This window comes from Petaurus breviceps, unplaced genomic scaffold (genome assembly GCF_028583685.1).
Source record: "Petaurus breviceps papuanus isolate PSGF00001 unplaced genomic scaffold, PetGlider_PUasm1.0 90925, whole genome shotgun sequence".
NCBI classification, from domain to species: domain Eukaryota; kingdom Metazoa; phylum Chordata; class Mammalia; order Diprotodontia; family Petauridae; genus Petaurus; species Petaurus breviceps.
In genome coordinates this window covers 7,340,744-7,363,963 of record NW_027187380.1, presented here as the reverse complement: position 1 = coordinate 7,363,963, position 23,220 = coordinate 7,340,744, and the positions used below count along the sequence as shown (strand labels likewise).

General features: G+C 35.8%; 1 protein-coding gene across 5 annotated transcripts in view; it reads left to right on the top strand.

Moving 5' to 3' along the window:
- Nucleotides 1-23,220, top strand: part of CDC27 (cell division cycle 27) — a 106,407-nt gene that overhangs the window by 63,181 nt on the left and 20,006 nt on the right. For 2 of the 5 annotated variants that reach the window (XM_069076220.1, XM_069076218.1), the window contains exons 5-15: nucleotides 3,456-3,553; nucleotides 4,611-4,765; nucleotides 5,135-5,346; nucleotides 6,251-6,365; nucleotides 12,128-12,243; nucleotides 15,419-15,518; nucleotides 16,486-16,693; nucleotides 17,342-17,511; nucleotides 19,325-19,477; nucleotides 20,223-20,431; nucleotides 21,806-21,923. In XM_069076220.1, the coding sequence (XP_068932321.1) occupies nucleotides 3,456-3,553; nucleotides 4,611-4,765; nucleotides 5,135-5,346; nucleotides 6,251-6,365; nucleotides 12,128-12,243; nucleotides 15,419-15,518; nucleotides 16,486-16,693; nucleotides 17,342-17,511; nucleotides 19,325-19,477; nucleotides 20,223-20,431; nucleotides 21,806-21,923 (1,654 nt within the window). Of the gene's footprint in view, nucleotides 1-3,455; nucleotides 3,554-4,610; nucleotides 4,766-5,134; nucleotides 5,347-6,250; nucleotides 6,366-12,127; nucleotides 12,244-15,418; nucleotides 15,519-16,485; nucleotides 16,694-17,338; nucleotides 17,512-19,324; nucleotides 19,478-20,222; nucleotides 20,432-21,805; nucleotides 21,924-23,220 lie in introns of all 5 variants that reach the window. The other 3 variants (XM_069076219.1, XM_069076217.1, XM_069076221.1) reach the window with 2 other exon arrangements.

The window sequence follows — 23,220 nt, the reverse complement described above, 5'->3', positions numbered from 1 at the left end:
TCCTTTCTCTTTTGCTTTCCTTCTTTCCTCAGCTATTTGTAAAGCCTTATCAGAAGCCATTTTGCTTTTTTTCCTTTTTCTTTGGGATGTTTTTTGTTGCTGCCTCCTGTACCATGCTACAATCCTCTGTCTATAGTTCTTTAGGCACACTGTCTACCAGATCTAATCCTTTAAATCTGTTCATCACTTCCAATTCATATTGATAAGGGATATTATTTAGGTCATACCTATATGGTCTGATAGTTTCCCCTACTCTCTTCAATTTAAGTTTGAATTTTGCACAAAGAAATTCGTGATCTGATCCAGTGAGTTCCAGGTCTTGTTTTACCTAACTATATAGAGCTTCTCTACCTTTGACTGCAAAGTACATAATCAGTTTGATTTCTTTATTGACCATCTTGTGATTGATGTCTATGTGTATAGTTGTCTTTTGGGTTGTTGGAAAAGAGTGTTATGAATAAGTTATCTTGGCAAAATTCTTTTAGTCTTTGCTCTGCTTCATTTTGTACTCCAAGACCAAAATTCCCTGTTGTTCCAATTATTTTTTTATTTTCTACTTTAGCATTCCAGTCCCCTATGATGAATGTGACATCTTTTGGTGTCATTTCTAGAAGATGTTGTAGGTCTTTGTAGAAATAATCAACTTCAGCCTCATCAGCATCAGTGATTGGAGCATAGACTTGTATTACTTTGATATCGAAGGGTTTGCTTTGGATTTGAACAGATATCATTGTCATTGTTTAGATTATACCCCGGTACTGCTTTTCTCACCCTTGTGTTGACTATGAAGGCTACTTTATTTCTTCTAAGAGATTCTTCTGCACAATAAATAATATATGTAGTGATCATCTGAGTTAAATTCACCCAGTTTTAAATTTGAAAATTGCTTCCAATTAGCAACTATTTGATCATATTCCTAGTGTAAAGAATATTGAATTAGGAATCAGAGGCGTGAATCACTTACCTCATAGGAAAGGGAAGGAGGAAGGAACAAAGTAATGAAGGAAATAAGCACTTAGTAAGCACCTACTACGTGCTAAGCACTTTACAAATATTGTCTCGTTTGCTCTTCACAACAACCCTGGGAGGAAGATGCTGTTATTATTCCCATGTTTCAGTAGAGGAAATTGAAACAGACAGGTGTTGGGTTACTTGCCCAGGGCCACGCATCTAGCCTGTGTCTGAGGCTAGGTTCGAAATCCTGTCTTCATGATTCCAGGCCCAGCACTCTCTCCACTGCACCACCTACCTGCCTATAAGATTCTTGTAAGCATCCGATTATATCCTGTATGTAAAGCTCTTTTTAAACCTTAAATGCCGGTTGTAATTAATTACATTGCCTGTAAATCACTTTTTGGCTCATTATAAAATGACTATTTTAAATCCCACCTTTATATTCAAATCATCACACTTAAACAGGACAATTATTGTATACCTCTGACAGTCATAATTCATATGTCGTCAGCTTATTGTTCAGTTGTTTCAGTCATGTCTGACTTTTTGTGGCCACATTTGGGGTTTTCTTGGCAAAGATACTGGAGTGGTTTGCCATTTCCTTCTCTATCTCATTTTACAGATGTGGAAACTAAGAAAAACATGATTAAGTGCCTTGCCCTGGTCACGCAGCTAGTAAGTGTCTGAAGCCAGATTTGAACTCAGGAAGAGGAGTCTTTCTGTTTCCAGCCCTTCACTCTATTCACTGTGCCACCTAACTGCCCCTCAGCTTATTATAGTTTTGAGTTATTTCCATTCTTACCAGGTTCTTGTTTTATACTTAGTCCACCTTCAACCCATTCATTATGAATGAGTGAATGAATGAAAATATCATTCTTAACTCCATATCCTTGGATACTTCTCCTCTCTTGACTTACTTCTCCCATCTGTAAATTAGGAGATTGGACTAAATGGCTTCTATATCCGTATCTCTGTATCTGTGTTGGTCTCTATTTCATGTGATCCTATGATTCTGTGATAATTCTTTATTGTTAGGATTTAAATAACCTTTGAAATATTGCTTTGAGAAGCTTTAAAAAAAATCTAGGTGGATTATGTCCATTAGTTCCCTTTTTGTCTGTGAACTGATATTAGGATGAGTTACAAAACATGAATTTCCCCCCCCCCCCGAGAAACTTACCTTTCCCACAATTGTTATACACTTTTTATTCATTTATCTTACATCTTATTATAGATTCCATTATCTACCAGTTTTGAAAAAGAGGATTTGGGGGCTTTAGAATTCTTCTTGGAAAGAGATGTTTTATTGAAAATTAATTCAATTATTAATCCAATTAAATAAATATTTATAAAGTGCCTAACAATAATTACCTCTACACAAAGCATTTACTTTGTGCTTGGCATCATTCTCTGGCACAGTGGCCATTTATGATGTTATACATTTCAGCTAACAGCATTATAATTTTTCCTTTGAAACTTTTTGATTGGATGCCATCTGATGTTTCACAAAACCTTGGAGTTTTGCAAGATTTACTCCCATTTTAGTTTTCTTTGATATCTCTTTTCTCCTTCTAAAATGTGACTAATCTTAGCGTTTTTCTGTAGACGTAAACTTTTTAATAACTGACACCTAGATCATTTTAAGTCCCTATCTTGACAATAATAAATACCAATGTTTATATAGCCCATAAGGTTTGTAAAATATAAGTTATCTTACAAATCAATATGTCCTAGATCAGGAGTGGGGAACCTGTGACTTTGAGGCCACATGTGGCCTTCTAGGTCCTCGGGTATGGCCTTTTGACTGAGTCCCAAGTTTTACAGAACAAATCCTTTTATTAAGGGGATTTATTCTGTAAAGTTTGGAGTCAGTCAACTGGGCCACACTTGAGGATCTAGAAGACCACATGTGGTCTTGAGGCCACAAGGTTTCTGTAATATAGGCCTTTTAACAACTACTTTGTAAGGACAGCAGAATTTCTTGCTCTCTTTCCTTAAGCAGAAAATTTTCATGAGAGTTATCTTCAATTGTGATAAAAGAGATATAGTCGCCATAAAGTCAGGTGATACATATATTCCTTTTAGGTATGCTATAATTATGGCACTTTAAGGATAGCTACTTGTCTTTCCCAGAAGTTAAAAATGAGGTTTGGGTACTTCATGAATCATTTCCCTTCAGGACTTGAATTTGTTAGGTGTCTGATAGGAAAGAAAAGCTGGTATTTTGTGTATAAGGGAGGTGGTGGATAGCTCATTTAATTTTATTCAAGTTTCTCCTGATTTAGGTGTATGTGTGCTTCCACCTGACAGCTGGTTTGAACTGACCTATTGGAGTCATAGTTGAAGGGTGATAAGTAGGGGGAATTGACACTTCAGGGAAGCATTGAGGAAGAGGACCCTTTGTGCTTACATAAGGTGTATCTTTTTCTATTCCGTAATTATCTTTATTCTAAATGTTGTAGGTTCTCTTTCTTGTTTAAACTATTTGTTTTTCTCTACAGCAAGACAGATCGGCTTGCCAAAGGATCAGAATGTTACCAAAAGAGCCTTAGTTTAAATCCTTTCCTCTGGTCCCCTTTTGAATCATTATGTGAAATAGGTAGGTTTGTAGAGGTGGGTTTTTTGTTTTTCCCCTGTGCTTTTTCTTTTTCTTAAGAGGAAAAATATTTATCTACAGAAAAAGTTTTTCTTTCCAAAATCCTGCTGAGACAAGATTCAAAGCATGATCATCAGTTGGGGTTAAATGTTTGTTGAGACTTGATATAGGAATTTACCCTTGCTTTTATTTCTGGGCATCTATGCCTTTTTAATGGTGATTTGTTAGAAATATTAAATTGTTAATCTTTACTATTTAGAACTTTTTAATGTTAACTATATTATTTCTAGCTTTGGGTATTGGGAATACAGCACTGGTAGGGGTATGCAGCTTATTAGCCTCTAATAAAAGATATTCACAGAATGTCAAAGACTGAAACCATTATGCGGACAAAGCACAAATTTGTGCTTTAGGTGGGGAGGAGAGGTACCTAAATATTTTAGGATGGCTGGAAAACAAGTGGCAAATACATCCTCTAGATCAGTGATGTCAAATTCAAATAGAAAACAGGGGCCAGTAGACTATACACAACGTGATTTATGGGCCTCATACTATACTGGCTTAGAAAATCACATGAATAATATCTGTATTTTGTTGTTTTCTTTATTTTTGTTAAATATTTCCCAATTACATTTTAATCCAGTTTGGGCCACATTTGAGAGTGTGGGCTGCTTCCAGACATGTGTCTGACATGTGATGTGGATATATTTTTATTATAACATCATAACCTCTCTCTATGGGATTTTAGGAATGATTAAATTGCTTTCTGTGAACTAAGTGACCATTATCCTTCTTGTGTATAGCCTATTCTCTGAAAAACAACAAAGGCAAAAATGTCTCATTGTAGTCTGGTTTCAGCTTTATTTTAGAGACAAGTCTGAGCAATTGAAAGATGGGGAGGGGTTGGATTAAGATGGAAAATTACAAAATCATTTGCAATGGTCAGTGAATCTTAAGCTTGTGTACTTCTTAGGTATTAATTCAAATTATTTGTGTTAAAGTTTGAAAAGATTTTAACCTTTATAACCTTACTGTGGGGGCGGTCTTTTTGTCTTCACAGGTGAAAAGCCAGATCCTGACCAAACATTTAAATTAACATCGTTACAGAACTTTAGCAGCTGTTTGCCCAACACTTGCACAACCCTAGTATCTAATCACAATTTATATCACAGACAGCCTGAGACGGTTCTGATGGAAACACCCCAAGATACAATTGTAAGTCTTTTGAACATAGCTATTGTCAAATTTTAATGTTAGACAAATTAGAATCATTGCTACAAACTAATATGTTTTAGTTGACATGATGGGATGTTATTGTGTGCAGAGTGCTACGACCAAGAATCAGAAAGGCCTGGCTTCAAGTCCCCCCTCCAGTACTTGCTATCAGGGTGATCTTGGGCAAGTCATGGTTCTTGGCCTCGGTTTCCTCATCTGTAAAATAAAAATGATATTTCTAGAATTTCAGAGGTTTATTGTCAAATGAAATAATATACATATATATAAAATGCATTGCAAACTTGTTTGCAAAACACATAAAGCACCACATGTGTCTGTTGTTATTATTGTAGAAATTTTCTGTTTCAGGAATTAAACAGACTGAATTTAGAATCCTCCAATTCAAAGTACTCCTTGAACACAGATTCCTCAGTGTCTTATATTGATTCAGCTGTAATTTCACCAGACACTGTCCCCCTTGGAACAGGAACTACTATACTGTCTAAACAGGCTCAAAATAAACCAAAAACTGGACGGAGTTTATTAGGAGGACCAGCTGCTCTTAGCCCTTTAACTCCAAGGTAAGGTAACAGTGCTTACTTTGTGCTGTACTACAGCAGTTAACTTGAGAGCTACTAAAAATTGAAGCAAATGTTGAATCAACTACCAGTACTTGTTCTATTTTCAGAAAATGAAGTAATTTAAGTACAGTAAGTGCAGTTTTTCTAATTGGATTATTAAATGTTAGATAAAATACTCTTACTAGTATGCCTTAGACATTGCATTCAGGTTTATTGTTTGACTAGTATATGCCTATAAATATATATATATATTTAGTGTATAGTGATGAACCTTTTGAAATGTTGCACCTTTTAAATGGCTAAGTAGGGGAAATAAAATTGTAATTCTCAAATTATAATTTGCCAAAATATGCTGGAGAAAGTAGAAAGGAGTTTGAAGATCTGTTGAAACCCATGGGACTGGGACTGTTTGTGTGTTTTTATAATAGTAATTTGTGATACACCATTGAAATGCAAGTCACTGTTGCCTTCTCCCCAGAGGAACCAAGAGTATGTTGGTACAAGGTTATATATGGAAGGGACCTCTACATACTTGGCTTCAGTTGCCACAGGAGCTCCTAATTAGATGTCTCAACAGGTTCTTTTCAGATATATACTGAAGTTCAGTTACTCTTATGACCTGAAAAATTGTTTCCATCAATGGAGTGTGTTTTATGAAAGCAATTTTCTAAATCTCTTTAAACATCTACTTCTGTGAGCAATTGCTATACAATTTAATTTTCATGCTATATTTTTAGTCTCGGGTAGAATTCAGTTCACAGTCATTAGTTACTGCCAAGCTGCCCCTCAAATAGTCAGACTGATTGACCATTCTCTTCCTTTTTCACCTTCTAATTTTAAGTATACTGCTACTTTATGTATGGCTTGATGACTTTTTGACACCTTGATTTCAACCTCTTCTCAGTTTTGGGATACTGCCACTAGAAACTCCAAGTCCTGGAGATGGATCATATCTACAAAACTACACTAACTCGTCTTCTGTAATTGATGTGCCATCCACAGGAGCCCCCTCAAAGAAGGTACCTTGCCTTTGAAATGCTGTTTTGATGTTGTTTAAAAAGAATTAGTTGTAAATTCTAATCAGTTTACAAAATAAGTATTTTAAGCAGTATGAAAATTCACTTTTTGGTTTTTTCCATTGTGGCAAGGGAATATGTCAAGACATGATGATGGCATTCTCTTAAGGATTGTACAATTAAAAAGGGTCTGAAGCCTGCCTTGAGTGCAATATTGATGACCTGGGATCTTGAAATCAGGATTTCCTCTTATAAATTTAATTAACGTATACACAAAGCTAAATAAATTGTTAGTGTCTAAAACAAAAACCCCACAGTCACACAGTTCGTTAATTTTTATTCATTAATTGATATATCCAGATTTTTTCTTACTTATTTATGAGAACAGTGATACTCTTAATATCACTCTTAGCAAAATTAATATATTTTTAGATAACTTTGTATACAAGGCTAAAATATCCTCTAAGAGTTTGGCCTGCTGTTCATATTTTCATCAGTTTTATAGCAATAATAAAATTCCTCTGTAACCTAAAAAATTTACTGCAAATGTTAAATACCACATTTTAAATTTTTAGTAAATTTAATAACATTTTAGGTATTAAAGTTAATTTCTAATTTTTATGTACTTGTAATTTAGATATAATCATGTTTAGTTTTATTTAGCCTTTGTCTTTTTAAATTAATAGACAGGTTTAGGTGGAAGGGTCTTTTTCTACTTCAAGTGTCTTAGAGCCAGAATGAATGTATTGCTTGTATGTTCCATTCTTTCCTCAGGAAAGAAATAATTTTAAATACTTCTCATATTAAAGAATCTGAAAGAAATCCTACAAAACTCACATAACTAGTGAGTAGTCACATTAAGTACACCCTTTGTACACACTTTTAGTTATATAACTCATATTCAACAAGGATATGTAAAAATTTGTCACCTTATCAAACCCAATAATCAGACCAATAGATCAAGGAAACAATTTAGCTCTTAATATGATTTAATGAAAAGAGAGTTGGCATAGGAGTTAGAAAAACTATGTGACCTTAGCTAATCAACTGACCCACATACATTTATTAAGCACTTGCTTTTTGCCTGGCTTAGTGCTGGAGACACAAAGAAGCAAAAACATCCCTGTCCTAAGGAGTTTGCATTCTAATGGAAGGGGTGTGGTGGCAATGTGCATATAAATAGGTACATAGAAGATACATAAAAAGTAAAAGCAAAGTAACCTTAGTGGGCAAGATAGCAGTTTGGGGGACCTGGGAAGGCCTCATGTAAAATACTTTTGAGCTGAGTCCTAAAGGAAACCAGGGATATTAAAAGATACAGATAAGGGAGAGCAATCCACGTATCGGGAAGAGCCAGTGCAAAGGCACAAAGATGAGAAATGAAGCATTCCTTGTAAGGAACAAGAGGGAGGCCAATATGGAGTTGGACCATACTCCCTGGACCATAGGAGTATGTGGAAGAGTTATGTGTAACCTGAAAAGGTTGTGGGGAGCTTTAATTGTCAGATAACTAATATTTGATCCTAGAATTATGGAACTACTGGAATTTATTGAGTGAGGCAGTCAGGGAAGAGAAAGGTAGGTACACTTTAGGGAAATCATTTTGGCAGCTATGTGAAGGGATAGATTGGAAAGAGGAGAGACCTGAGTCAGGAGACCAGTTAGAACACTTATAATAGTCTAGGCAAGGGGTGAGGAGGGCCTGAACTAGAGTGATGGCTATATAAGTGGAGAGAAGGTACATATGTGAGAGATGTTGTAGAGATAGAAACAGCAAGATTTGGCAATTAATTTGATAAAAATGTGGGGTGAGTGAATGTGATTAGTTCAGGCAACAATGTGGTTGCAAACCTGAGTAACTTAAAAGAATGGTGCTGCCCTAAAAAATCGTATAGAAATTTGAAAGAAGGGTGGGTTTGGGGAGGAAAAATAAGAAGTTCTCTTGAACATGTTGACTTTGAGATGCCTGTGGAATATCCAGTTCAAAATAGAAACAGGATAAATACTTGTTGGTTGATTTAAACTCTCTGGGCCTTAGTTTTTCTCATCTGTAAAATGAGGAGTCTGAATTCTAAAAGCCTTTCCAACTCTAAAATGATAAGATTTATAATCTAAAGTATGAGTACTAAAACTTCTGAAGTTACTAGTAAAAGGTCATCAGAGCCGTTCATGCAAGGTCAAGGGCCATTCTCTAGACTAAATAAAAAAATTATGCATTATCAGTCTAAGAATATATACTTATACATGAATGTTTTCCCTTTTAAAGGAAAATTTGAACTATATAAATGCATTAAATCAGAATTAATTTGTTTGTTGATTAAAACCAGTTTCTAAGACCCCTAGTTTATAAATGGCTTGTGTTCCAGAAGTTCCTCATTTAAGTTAGTTGTTTAAAACTTACTATACATTTTCCCTTAGGAGACTATGTTTTACTTGGTTATTAATTAGTTTCTCTGAGTTTAGTCCCTTGAAAGCCCATTAACAAAGCTCAGTTGTAGTGATAACAATCTGAGTTTGGAGTCTTGAAGGCCAGAAGTTCATGCCCAGAAGGGAAAGATAATTAAATGTCTTTCCTTCTCCCTTCCTAAGCAAGTGGATAGTCCTAGGCAAAAAAAAAAATATTAAATGGTTTTAGTATTGGTATCTTTTCACTTCCTTTTTCTTACCCATCTCTCCCAGGTACCCAGTGTTCTCATGTTGCTTTTAGTCACCCACTTTGTCGGTCTACCCCACTATGTCTCAACTCACCATTTCTTTAACTTTCCAAATCAAAATATCCTTCCCAGTATACCACACTCTTATTTGTTGTCTCCCTCAATAGAATGTAAGCTCCTCTGGAGCAGGGCCTGTCTTCTCTTGTTTTTGTATCTACAGCATTTAGGACAGTACTTAGCATATTGTAGGGCCTTATCTTTATCCAAGAATCCTTTCCTTTCACCCAGTCTCCAATTAGAGAAAAGCTTCTCAGATATTTCTTATTAAATTGTGAATGACTGTCTTTTTTTCTTTTTATAGCTATTTGTATTTTTAGCTCAAATGAATTCTAATCTTTAAACCCAAATGAATCTCCAAATCAGTCAGTGTGAAATTAAAATTTTAATCAGTGTTAGCCTAATTTTAAATGGTGGTGTGAGGGGTTCCTGTGTCCTTCACTGTCCAGGTAAGCTATCCCCTGGACTTAGCTCTCCCAAACTGTTCCTGTTGTTCATTTTTTCTTCATTCCATTTATGAACTCACAGATTTTCAAAAAGCTCCACGGAGCTCACATGGCTATGACAGGACTTCTAGTATTAGGGAGTCATTTAGATAGTGATGACAAATCTTTAGCAATGTTGAGGAATTGCCTATAATTGTATTGTTATTGTATTTGAATGGCTATGCCAATTTGTAATATACTCATAAAGTTGTGCTGTAAGTGAAATATAAAGTGCACTCCCTTCCCAAGGAAGTTAGATTATAATTTAGGAAATATCATTAGCCCTTGTGGAGAAATAGGCCTTGACTTGATCAGTTCTTGAAGGACTGCTAAGATTTGGAAAGATAGAAGGTGGGAAAAGGGATGAATATATGTATAAGTGTGATGATGTGGTCAGGTTGAGGTGAAACTATTATAAATTAATTTTTTTAAGTTAATACCATTTTAGTTAATATAATTAATGTCTAATTTTGTGGACCTGTATGAATTTTAATATCTAATTAAAAGTAACTAATTGTACTTAGTTTTGGTGTTTTTAAATTAATAGATATTTTAAGTAAACAACCTTTTCCATGCCCTAGATATTTAATGTTAGGTAGTGGTAGGACAGGTTTGAGTAAGCAGGGTAACATTAGATCATAGATAGCCTTAAAAGCAAAGTAGAAGAATAGACAGTGGAACCAGTGGGTGTAGGTATGTGGGTTTTGGGGGGTTTTAGCATAGTAGAAAAGTGATGAAATTAATATTTTATGGAGAGTTAATAGCAATGGTATAGAGGGAAAAGAGATCAGTATTTTAGAAGCTAGTGAAGAGATTTTTTGTAGAGGTTTTTAGAGTAATCCAAATATGAAATGAGGTAGCACATCATGGGAAATTTCAAAAAAAGGAATTAACAGATTTGTCATAAAAGATAAGTATCCTGGCAGACCAGGGGGTGGCAGCAGATCAAAAGAATTGGGTTAAAATTGCGGTTTAGGAAGTTAAATATATAAGAAATGCAGAGGTCAAGAAAACAGTAGGTCAAAGGATAAATAGAAAACAAGGGAATACAGATAATTGAAGGATCACCAAGGTGGGAAATCCAAAATCAATACAGAAAGTCATCAAATAGGAAATCTATAAGAGTTGAAAAGGGAAGAGAAAGACATATGATCAGGTAATATTGTCAGCTGCCTGAACACCACAGACATTAAAGAAAGGGAAAAAGCAAACAAGTGAGCAGGCACATACAGCATAAGCACCTTGGCTGCTGTTATTTTCCTTCTTATCTTGGTGAGTTGTTGCTGAGCAAGCCAGAGTAGAGGCACTCAGGTGAAGATAGCTAAAAATAGCCAACCTGGTAGTGAGTATAGGTCACTTCTGATAGATGAAAGAAAGTCAATTTTGACTCCAGGGTTTGAACATGAATGATGATGAACTTGCCGTTGAATATGGTAAGCTTGTGGTGATTGGACATCCTGTGCTTTATAGGATGTTGGAAATAAGGGAAAGGTGTCAAGCCTTGTGGTAACCATTTGGAATTATCAGCAAACAGAGGGGAAGCCATGAAAACAAATGAGTCCTGTTAAGAAAAAGAGTAGTCATAGGACTGAAGAATAGGTAGTGCCCTTAGGGAGAAGAAATAGAAGAATAAAGATAATGTCCTTATTATTAAAGTCAGGAGTGGAAAAGTCTTTCCAAAAGGCTGTGGTGGAGGGTCTAGAGGCAGAGGAGTGGGGTCAGCAGTGTCAAATATTGACCTAAAGAGGTCAAGCAGAATCAAAAACATATAAAAGAAAATTGGATTTAACCAGAAGGTGATCTTAAAATAAGCCTTTAAGGTAATGGGGGCCAGTCAATATCAAATTATGGAAGATTGGGTTAAGGAGTGGGAAATGGCCTGGGAAAGGTGGGGAGAAGGGAAAGGGTATGGTAGCAGCAAATATAATACATTAGTTTAAGAAATTTGGCAGTGAAAGCAAATCTAGAAATAGAATACATATAGAGGGAACAGCAAGGTCAAGTGAAGGTTTTTTCCAATCTAGGAGAGTCAGTGGAAGGAGAGAGATTGGAGATGCTGGAGAGCAATGGATAAGTTCAGGAGCAACGCTACTCAGAAATTGGGAAGTATTGGCATAGAGATCTCTCCTTCATAAATTTTTGCAGTACTGATTATCTATTATATTTATTTGACCCTTAGCAGATACTTCTTTGTATTATTCCTTATCTTTTTATATATATAGAGTCCCCTCTTCCCAACTGTAAGGCCTTTCAGGGCAGGAAGTCTGTTGGCTCTCTTGTATCTCTAATTTAGGAACATTTGTGCCCTGCCCTTAAGTATAGATTGCATAGGGGAGTTTCCTTCTGTGTTTGACTTTAGAGATGATGCAAATATGTTGAGAAGAGGGTGAAGATATTATCTATGTATGAGCTTAGGTGAAATAGAAATAATGATTTAATACTCTAAGCTATGGCAGTGGTCATAGGATGAAACCTTTGTACATGTATCTGGAAAAATATATGACTAAGTTTGTGATTCACAGTGCGATTATTGCCACAATAGCAAACATAAAAATTTTGTGTTATGCAGTCTGTTGGCAGAATCAGCCAAGCTGGAACAAAGTCTGTCTTCTCACAGAGTGGAAATAGTCGAGAGGTAACTCCAATCCTTGTTGCACAAACACAAAGTTCTGGCCCACAGACAAGGTATTTATTGGTATTTTTCTCCTACATTTGTATAGTTTTCTTTGTAGTTCTCACCCTGAGGTACCATGGTTTTTCATAGTTTCTTGATCTAGGGCAGGTTTTAACTTTTCCAGTGTTTAAGCATTCTCACATAACTTTTTAAAACATAGAATTTCCCAGCTTTGAGTTTTAATGCATCTTCACATAATTTAAATTGAATCTGAAGCAAAACTACACTGTCCTTGCTTCAGTAAAATGACTAAACTTGCATAACTAGTATATTTTAAACCTTTTTTTCATTGAATGCCTATTGCAATTAAAAATAAAAGACTACCAGCTTATTAAAACCTCTTTAGGCTAACTGATCATTGTGTAAATTTATATCCAAAAAAAACCATTTCAAATTGTCCAGATAAAAATATTTTCTGCTTGTTGATACATGTGTTTTACTTAAAGGGTCAAATTTTTGGCAGTCTTCCCAGTGTTTGATTTTTGTGGAAACTATGTCAGTAGGTAGGTCCTTGGATTATGGCTCCAGTTTTCTTAAAAGAACTTACATATGAATAGGGGTTACATTCCTGATTTGGCAACAGATACATCACAGATGTAAATAGCAGTATGTCCTAACAAGGATACAACAACAATTGAACAGTACACCTATTACTTCAAATAGTAAACTTATATTCTGTCATAAAATAGGTATAAATATAATAAAAGTAATAATACCTGATATTTATATTGTACATTAAAGTTTATAAAGTTTATCACATTCAGTCCTCATAACTCCTGTGATGTAGGCAGTACACAAGACACCATTATACCCATTTTGCAGATGAGGAAATTGAAGCTCAAGTTAATAACTTACCTGTAAGTCACAAGCCTCTTCTAACTCTGTACCTTAATGTGTATAAAAATTCAATCATACTTTATCAAAAATTCAACCTAAGACTATTATGATGGCTATATATTAAATGTTAATTAAAGACTTAATTAACAATAACCCTGTTTAATTTCTTAGAATTGGGGGGGAATTGAGTATGATTCAGATAGCCCAAGTGTCTGCTTCAAAAAAAAAAGTTGCCCAAAGCAATTTGAGGTGCTTACTTTTCCCTCCAAATATAAATTGTCCCGTAGCAATGTTCAGAATTTTCCTCAAAGTGCTTTATTCCTTCTACGTGAGAATCTGTTGACAACCATAAGAGCGTTTCAGACTTCGTTAGAAAGCCATGACAACAGGGCATTAACAAAAAAAGCCAAAATTTTGATGCTCATCTCCCAGAATCAACTGATAAAGCTAGATTTGGGCAGCATCCTGATTTTTCTTATATCTCCCCAGTGATGGAATAAAAACATTTAGAATTGGTGTATACATTCAAGAGAGCAAATTTTGAGAAGCAGGGAAAGATGAATTACCTTTGTTGTGGTTTAGGATGGTGTTCCTCTTATGAGGTTACCTTGGCTTAAGAGTTTTGGTGTTAATTCAAACTTTGATTTTTAAAAATATGTCACCATTTAGCAGTGCTCACAGGACTCTAGTTATGCATATTCCCATTTGCACAGTCTATTCATATGTATGCACTTATAACATTCCCAGTGTTTCAACTCACCCACTCCATACCTTCACATTTATAAGCTCAATACCTGGCATTTTGCCGATTTTTTTTTCCTATGTAATCCAGGAACTTTATAACCACCAGTGTCTTGGACCAGGAAGAAGACATTTCTCTTTGGCACCTTGTCTTAGCACCCTTCCTTCAATCCCCACCCCTAGAACAGTGTTCTTTAGTTCATAGTCCCCCATTTCTGTATCTCTTTCCACTGATTCCCAAGGACAAGATAATGGGGTATGGATAAAGATGATCACTTTCCTATTGTTCCTATTTTCCTAAAAAGGTAAAGATAACTATTCCACCTGTCCTACATTTTCCCCTACCTATTTGATATCTGATGCCCCTGGACACTTAACCAATGTTCTTTTTATGAGAAATTTGTAGCCACAACCCTGTTTCCTCCATAGGCTTAATGTTGCCATCATGTCCATAGTGCCTAACCACTGTCTTTCAGTGGGCCTAAGATGAAAATTCACTCCCTGTTCCCCACCTCCCTCTTCCAAAACCCTTTTCTTCCTTCACGTTGCCACCTCTTCTGTGAATCCTTCTTTTATACTTTGTTAGAGGTGTTTCCTCATTTCTTCTCATATCACTTTTACCTTTCCTATGTACTTCTCCGACATAGACATTTAGCTGTTTGTGTATGTGTCTTGTCCTTCCTTTCTCTTTCCACCCCAACCCTCCATCCCCACCACACGCATAAACACAATATACTAGATTGTAAGCTCTTTGGAGAGCAGGAATTGTGTTCTTTTTCATCTTTGTGTCCCTAACACATAGCCTCATAAGGAAGGGTACTCAAGGCATAAACATTTGCTGTATTCAGTGGTGTTGTTTTTACAAAGGCATTGATTCCCTGTGTAATTTGGAGTTTGATATATAGTGAAAATATGCCAGACTGGCTAATCATAATATTAGTTTACATTTGTCTAGCACTTTGTAGTTTTTAAAGCTTTTTCACATATATCATTTCATTTGATACTCACAGCAGCCTTGTGAGGCATCTCCATTTTACAGATGAGGAAACTGAGGCTCAGAGCAGTTAAATGACTTACCCCAAGCTTAGCTGGATTGTAAGCTTGGCATGGTCATCTGAGTCCTAGTCTAGTGGGCTATAAAAGTTCTGTTTTCTTAAGTACAAAAATCCTTGTGATGATACATTTGTGTTGATTGAAGAATTCTTTTGAGGAGATGATATTTAACATTAATGTTTTAACATTTAATGTTTAACATTAGTGTTTACATTAGCAACAAGTGGTCTTGGCCCAGCCTTAGTATACTGAAGATGGATATAAAGATAAAATGGATTATGAATGAGTTTGTTGCCCTAGAGTCTTAGTATATATTGTGAAGTTTAGATTGGCAATTTCAAATAAAAGGTTGCCGTTCCTCGGCAGTGTTACTGTAATATATAAAATTTAAATATTGCATTTTCATAGAAGTAGGGGAAAAAGTCAAAGTCATCATTCCTTGAGTTTACATCTGATTTTCTTAATATCTTTTGAGTTAAAACAGTAATTAGCATTTTAACTTTTAAGTTATACTTTTTAAAGTATATCATTTCTTTAATAAATTTTTTTTATTAGTACAACACCTCAGGTATTGAGCCCCACTATTGCTGCTCCACCCAATGCACTGCCTCGAAGAAGCTCACGACTTTTTACTAGTGACAGCTCTACAACCAAGGTAACTGATTTAATACTTACGACACTACAGAATTTTTGTTCATTGAGTTCTCCATCTCTAGTAGGTAGTTACTTTAAGTGACCATATTGGAAATTAAAATCATTCTAGATAGTCAAAACTATCTCTCATTATTTCTGTGGGTTTTTTGGGTATTGTTGGTTTTGTTTTGTTTTTTGTTTGTTTTTGAGACTGGGTTTCCCTATGTTGCCCAGACTGAAAGTGAAGCTGCCACTCACAGGCCTGATGGCAATACTGATATGGAAACTTTTACTGCTCTGTGTTTCTAAGCTGAACCAGTTTGTCCCTCCTTAAACAGCCAGATGATTCCCCACTCTTGGGGGCTGGCCATATTAGTGCTAGACTTCATGTAGACACCTTATTGGCTTTAGTGCAACTATACTCGGCTCCCAAACTCAGGAGTTCCACCATCCTCTCCCAGGACCACCAGTCTGCACCGCCATGCCAGGTCTTAAAAACTATCTTTGACAAGCCTTGTGGGTCCCTTATAAGTCATCCTATGACACATGGAGGGGAAAAACTGTATGGTTCTTAATGAAGGTCACTTAATACTGATGGTTAGTTCATTTGCCTTCAAGTACCCATGTAGTATTTCATATACTTTTTTTCTTCTTTTGATAAATTCAAGTATATGATGTATTTGCCACCAGCAACTATACTTCTCTTGACTGGTTATAATGATTTTGATTAGTCAGTCTACCTGCTGCATTTAAAATTAGTGACTAAAGAATATATTCTTTATGAAAAAACTTTTTTTCTGAGGGGAAATTTGTGTAAAAATCCATGTATCACAAAACACAGTGAGCCATGGGAAGAAGCTGGTAGATAGTGCCATTTAACTCATGGAAGACAACGCAAAGTTTGTTCAAGCACGCACATCTGTTTATATTCCAGTTATCTGGTATATATACAGGGTGTCCCAAAAGTCTTTTTTTCCCTCTTTTTGCAGGAGAATAGTAAAAAGTTAAAAATGAAGTTTCCACCTAAAATTCCAAACAGGAAAACAAAAAGCAAGACTAATAAAGGAGGAATAACTCAACCAAACATAAATGATAGCCTGGAAATTACAAAATTGGACTCTTCTATCATTTCAGAAGGAAAAATATCCACAGTAACACCACAGATCCAAGCTTTCACTATTCAGAAAGCAGCAGCAGGTCTGTTTTAAGTCTTTTATAATGTCTTTATATTTGCTTCAAATAGATTCACTTGTCACTTTAAAATTATTTATGTTACTTTCATTCAAATGCCCTTCCATAATTACCCTTTCCTTAGAAGTTGTTGTCCAGGGGCAGCCAGGTAGCACAGCGAGTAAGAGCACTGGCCCCAGTGTCGGGATGACCTGGGGGATCAAATCTAGGCTCAGATACTTAGCACCACACCCAGAAATAACTGGCCGTGTAACTTTGAGCAAGTTACTTAACCCCAATTGCTTAAAAAAAAAAAAGTTGTTGTCCAGTTATTCAGTTGTGTCCAACTCTTTATGACCCCATGGACCATGGCTCATCAGTATTGTTCAGGGGGTTTTCTTGGCAAAGGTATTAGAATGGTTTGCTATTTCCTTTTCCAATGGATTAAGACAAACAGGTTAAGTGATTTGCCTAGGGTCACACAGCTAGTAAGTGTCTGAGGCTGAATTTGAACTCAGCTCTTCCAGATTCCAGTCCCAGTGTTTTTATTTTCTGAGCTACCTGACTACCTCTTCCTTAGACAACCAGGAGGCTCTTCAGTACATTGTAACTATATTCATGTACTGTTCTACTGTGCCCTTTTACTTTATTTACTGTATTGTTTTCTCCTAGAAGGTTTGATGAGCCTTCTTCGTGATATGGGGAAAGGTTACTTAGCTTTGTGTTCCTATAACTGCAAAGAAGCGATAAACATACTGAGTCACCTCCCTTCTCACCACTATAATACTGGTTGGGTACTGTGCCAGATTGGAAGAGCGTACTTTGAACTGTCAGAATATATGCAGGTGAGTATAGAAATACATATGTGCACACATGCATACAGACACACAGAGACTTCTAATGTAGGCTAGTGAAAATTTCCAACTTTTTGTACTTATCTTCCATCTTAAAATAAAATAGCATATTTGAAAACTTTTGTAATTTTAACAGATTTTACTGATAGCTGGCATATGAGTGCAGCCCAAATAATTTCATTTGAATGAACTTTTATTTATAGTATCACTATATATAGTTAATCCTATTCTAACACACAGTGCAGGTTATATCCTCAGTTTGGAGATGTTATTTCTTTAATTTTTCTATCATTTCATGTAGAATTGTCAAAATACTTCTTGTTTAAACTTGACATAAAATTTTAAATATATTTTAACTTAAACATTTATGAAGTGAATACTATTGCTATGTGTGAACCATGGTGTTAGATGCTAGAGGCACAAAAATAAAAAGTAATACAGGCCCCTGTAACATGTACATAGATAAGTGTAATGCAAAGTAGTGTGTCCTGAGTGAAAAAAAGATATCCAGAGTGCTTTAAGAAAACTTGAGGAGGGAGAGAACACTTTGCTTGCTCTGAGGTATCGAAAAGTTTCTTGGAGAAGCACCTGACCCAGACTGTGATGAAAAAAGGAACTGACTCCATTCCAGACATGGGCAATAACCTTTGGGGAATGGGTGTAGGCAGGGGATAGTGTGTCAAGATCAGGGGAGCTAAGTGTTTAGTGGATAGAGTGTTAGACTTGGAGTCAAGAAGTCCTATGTTCAGATGCAGCCTTAGACTTTTATTAGCTGTGAGATGCTGAGCAAGTCACTTAGCCTCCCTGTACCTCAGTTTCTTCATCTATAAAATGGAAGTAATAATAGCACTACCTCCCAAGGTTGTTGTGAGGATAAAATGAGGTAGTATTTGCAAAGCATTTTGCTATTTTGCTTTGTTGTTCAGTTAGGTCCAACTCTTTGTGACTCGTTTTGGGTGTTCTTTGCAAAGATAGTGGAGTTGTTTGTCATTTCCTTCTTCAGCTTATTTTACAAATGAGGAAACTGAGGCAGACAGGGTTAAGTGACTTGCCCACATCTAGGAAGTGTCTCAGACCAGATTTGAACTCATGAAGATGAGTCTTTCTGACTCCAGGCCTGGCACCCTATCCACTGCACCACTTAGTTGCCCCTTTGCAAACCTTAAAACACTTTATAAATGCTTTTATTCGTGTTGTTAAAAACAAATAGTCAAATCTGACTGGAACATAGAGTATATGAAGGAGAATATTGTGAAATAAGCGTAGAAAAGGACATTGTGCAATGCACTGAATGTCAGGCTAAGAAGCATTATTTTCCTTTAGACACCAATCTCAGGAGATTTTTTGAGCAGGGAAGTAACATGGACAGATTTTTGCTTTAGGAATATTATTTTGACAGTTGAACAAAGGATGGCCTGGAATGCTAGGATCCTAGGAAGGATGACTAAAGTAGGAATGTAGGGGTATTTTTATGTAAATTGAAATCTTAGACTTCAGGGAGAAAATGTCAGATTTCTGAGACTCATGAGTGCAGTGGCTAATCTTCAGATTGATGAGGAGCTCTGACCTTCTAGTCCTTGTACTTCATTCAATGAATACTTATTGAATTCCTCTTTAGGGGCATGCCAAGGATACAAGGGTGAATTAAGATGTTTTTCCTTCCATCAGACCTTATCATCTAGCCTGGGAAATAAGAAGTACACATACAAAGATTGTGCATGATAGTGCCTTTAGAGCAGTGTGCTCTTTATTCACTGAGATGTTCTGTTTTGTTCTTTCTGACTAATTTCCATTCCTATTTCAGGCAGAACGAATCTTCTCAGAAGTGAGACGGATTGAAAATTACCGAGTAGAAGGCTTGGAGATCTATTCAACAACACTTTGGCATCTTCAAAAAGATGTTGCTCTTTCAGTTCTTTCAAAGGACTTAACTGACATGGATAAAAATTCACCAGAGGCATGTTGACTTTAACACTTATATGTAGAGTCAGATCTCAGTGGTTCCTACAGAGATGGGGGCCAGTCAGGTAGCTTTTCCTGTTGGTTCCACCCACATACAAACTCAAATCGTAACTAACTGCTAATTCTGTCTGTATGTCTGTGAGCAAATGATTTCATCTCCCTGGGCCTCAGTCTCCTCTTTGTAAAATGGAAGGGATGGTTTCCTAAGACTCCTTCCAGCTCTGACTCATACAGTGCATTTCCATGCACCCATGCAGGATTCAAGTGTGCCATGATAGTGAGTAGCACAGTGCCTTGCACATGGTAGGTGCTGTTGAATTGAATGTAAGTTGTTGAGATGAAGGCCCATAAAATCAGTAAATCACAAGGCAGATAATCTCATTATTAATCAAGAGTTGACTGGCATATTACTATTATTATTGACATGTTTCATGAAGTAGAACATGTTTAGTTGAAATGCCCATTCACTGGTTTCATTCCTGAACACTTATTAAGCCTAGTTACTCCTCCTAGTACCTATTAAGAACTAGTAATTCTTTCTTCTCTTTCATATTTATATTTCAGTAGTATTTGCATAGTGACAGTACACTCTTAGATTGATGCACTAGGATAAAGAATACCATTCACACTGACTAATTGAATTAGCTTGATGGTATAAAAAGAGTTTAGGATTTTTGTGAGTTTAGATATTTTTGTAATGTAAACACATGTCTTAGATATATTTTATTATGTTTTATTAGGCCTGGTGTGCTGCAGGAAACTGTTTCAGTTTGCAAAGGGAGCATGATATTGCCATTAAATTCTTCCAGAGAGCTATCCAAGTTGATCCAAATTATGCTTATGCCTATACACTGCTGGGGCATGAATTTGTGTTAACTGAAGAACTAGATAAAGCATTAGCCTGTTTTAGAAATGCAATCAGAGTCAATCCTAGACATTATAATGCATGGTAAGTAAATATTACAGCGTATTAATGACAATGTTGATATTTTGGAAATTTTTCTGTTATATTATTTCTGAAAGTTGTTTTAATCTAGTAAACTGTATATTACCTATCAAACTTATTACATGTAGTAACACTTGGTGGTGGTTAAATGTTTAACTAATTTTTTTCTTATATGAAGCACATATAAAACTAACCCTTAGCTGAGCCTAGTCATATATTTAAATTTTAACCTTTACCCATACCAAGTGTCCTAATGAGGGCTGCTAATAACTAATAATAATTAGTTAGTTTGTTGTTTTCCTTTTTCCCTTTTTATTAAAGCCTTAGAATGACCAATAGTTGTGGAAGGAAGCTGGAAAGGAACAAGGGGCCTAGGTAATTCACCAACTGGATAAATGGCAGCTCAACTATATTGAAAAATATTCCTGATGTGGTTCTAGCCAAATGACATTTAATGTTTATTTACTTCTATAGAAGCTGTGTTTTTCCTTTCTTTGATATTCCTTGAGGAAATAATTCTTTCCAGTCTTATTTTTTATGAGTATAAGAAAGAATAGGTTTTTGTTTTTCTCTCCTTCCCTCAGTACTATATTTGTCAACCAGCTATTTAACTGTTTTGCCTGATTGACTTAAAGGACTAAGTGATAAGGGGAAGTGTTGATGTAATTCAGTTGAATAAGATTTTGTTAATAAGAGATAATAATTTGATGATATTGAAAATAGTCATTAATATATAAAGCTTTGAATCCATCTTTTTCTGTTCGGTTACATAGTTTAATTCAATTTTTTTTTCTTTCATTTTGGTGCTTAAATACTTAAGGTAGCTGATCTTAGTTGTTTTTGTGTTGTTTTTTAAGCATTCACTTTTATAAGATTTTGAGTTCCAAATTTTTTTTCCTTCTGTCCTCAGGATGGCAAGCAATCAGATATAGGTTATTCCCCATGAACAATCGTATTAAACATATTTTTCTGTTGTTTTTAAATACAAATGCTGTTTACCTGATAGAGTCATGTAACTACATTGCTGTGGCAGTTTAAAAACATAGATTTGCAACACATTCAACATGTGAGCCACTGTGCTGCATCCTTGTTAAAATATTTCCTAAATAAAGTTCTACTTTTTTATTTTTCATAAAATTTTAAAGACAAGTACCTAACTGCATGGACTCTATTAATAAGATGTTTCTAAAATTAGTTAGCTACCCACCTTACTAGTTTGCTTTTCACCTTACTACAGGATCACCAGTGTTTTGTCGCTGACTAATTCCTTTTCATTGAAGTCCCAGGGTATGAATTTGTAGTTATTTCTTCAGCAAGATTAGCATCTAAAAATCCCTAGCAGTTGAACTGAAATAACACCTCTTTTTGTACTTGCAGGTATGGATTAGGAATGATTTATTACAAACAAGAAAAATTCAGCCTTGCAGAAATGCATTTCCAAAAAGCACTTGATATCAACCCTCAGAGTTCAGTTCTACTTTGTCATATTGGAGTTGTAAGTAGCTTTCTGTTTTAGAACAATTTGATAAACATTAATTAAACACCTGCTCTGTGCCAGGCACTGTGATAAGCCCTGAGGATACAAATAAGACAGTCCCTGCCTTCAAAGCAATGCAAAAGGAAACTGGAGTGGCAGGGTTGAGAGAGGGGGCGGTGATATTCCATAGAGTGAAAACCAAATAGCTACTGGTGGAAAATGGAATGTTATCTGGCAAGTTCAGATCAGAACTCTCTTTAAAAGAAGGATTTGGGAGGAATTTAATGCTCTCCCCTTCAGTCAGAGGAAGAGGCAGCTGAGGTTGTTTTATCAAAAACTGAATCAGCAGGTGATTTCAGGTGATCATCTTATCCTGATAGGCATGATGTTTCTTTTTTTTAAGTTTGTACATATTGTCTGAATAAAAAATGCTGTTCTTCCCCCCCACACACACACACACACAAAAGAAGGAAATTCATTTAAATAAATTCAACTAAATAAGCAGTTATTAAGTGGCTACTCTGTGCAGAGCACTGTGGAAGTTCCAAGGGCAACATAGAAATCTGCTAGCTCCTCAACAAGTTATTGTAGAATAGAGAAACGTGAACTGCCAAACCATCCATTTACCACAGAAGCTTCATGTACCCGAGGGTAGGCTGCTTATTTTTTTTTTTTATTAAGCAATCGGGGATTAAGTAACTTGCTCAAGGTTTCACGGCCAGTTATTTCTGGGTGTGGTGCTAAGTGTCTGAGCCCAGATTCGATCCCCAGGTCATCCCAACGCTGGAACCGGTGCTCTTACTTGCTGAGCCACCTGGCCGCCCCTTGCTTATTTTTTTTTAAACACCTAGTATTTAGGATCAGGAAAAACTTCCAAACTATTGAAACTATCTAAAAGTAAGATGAACTACTTCAAGAGATAATAGTTTCCTACTTCATTGGAGGTCTTTAAACTCTGAGTTTTTGTAATTCTGGTCTTAACTTTCTGTATAGCACAGTTTGCCTACCTGATAAAAAAAAAAATCTTTCCTACAATCATTGCCTAGACAGTGGCTTAACAATCAGAAATGGGCATGGCCAGAAACACAGGAATGAATTTTGAGAAAGGTACTCTAATCTTTTGGCAATTTACCTCTTTGAGAAAATAATCTCACTTTTTATGGGCAATATTATGTAATAGAAAGAGCTGGGATTTGGAGTCAGGAAACCTGGGTTCAAGACCCAGTTCTGGTATTATTATCTGTGTCACCATGGCCAAATCTCTCTAAGTTTATTTTTTTCATCTTAAAAGGTGGCTAATAATACTTGTAACTCA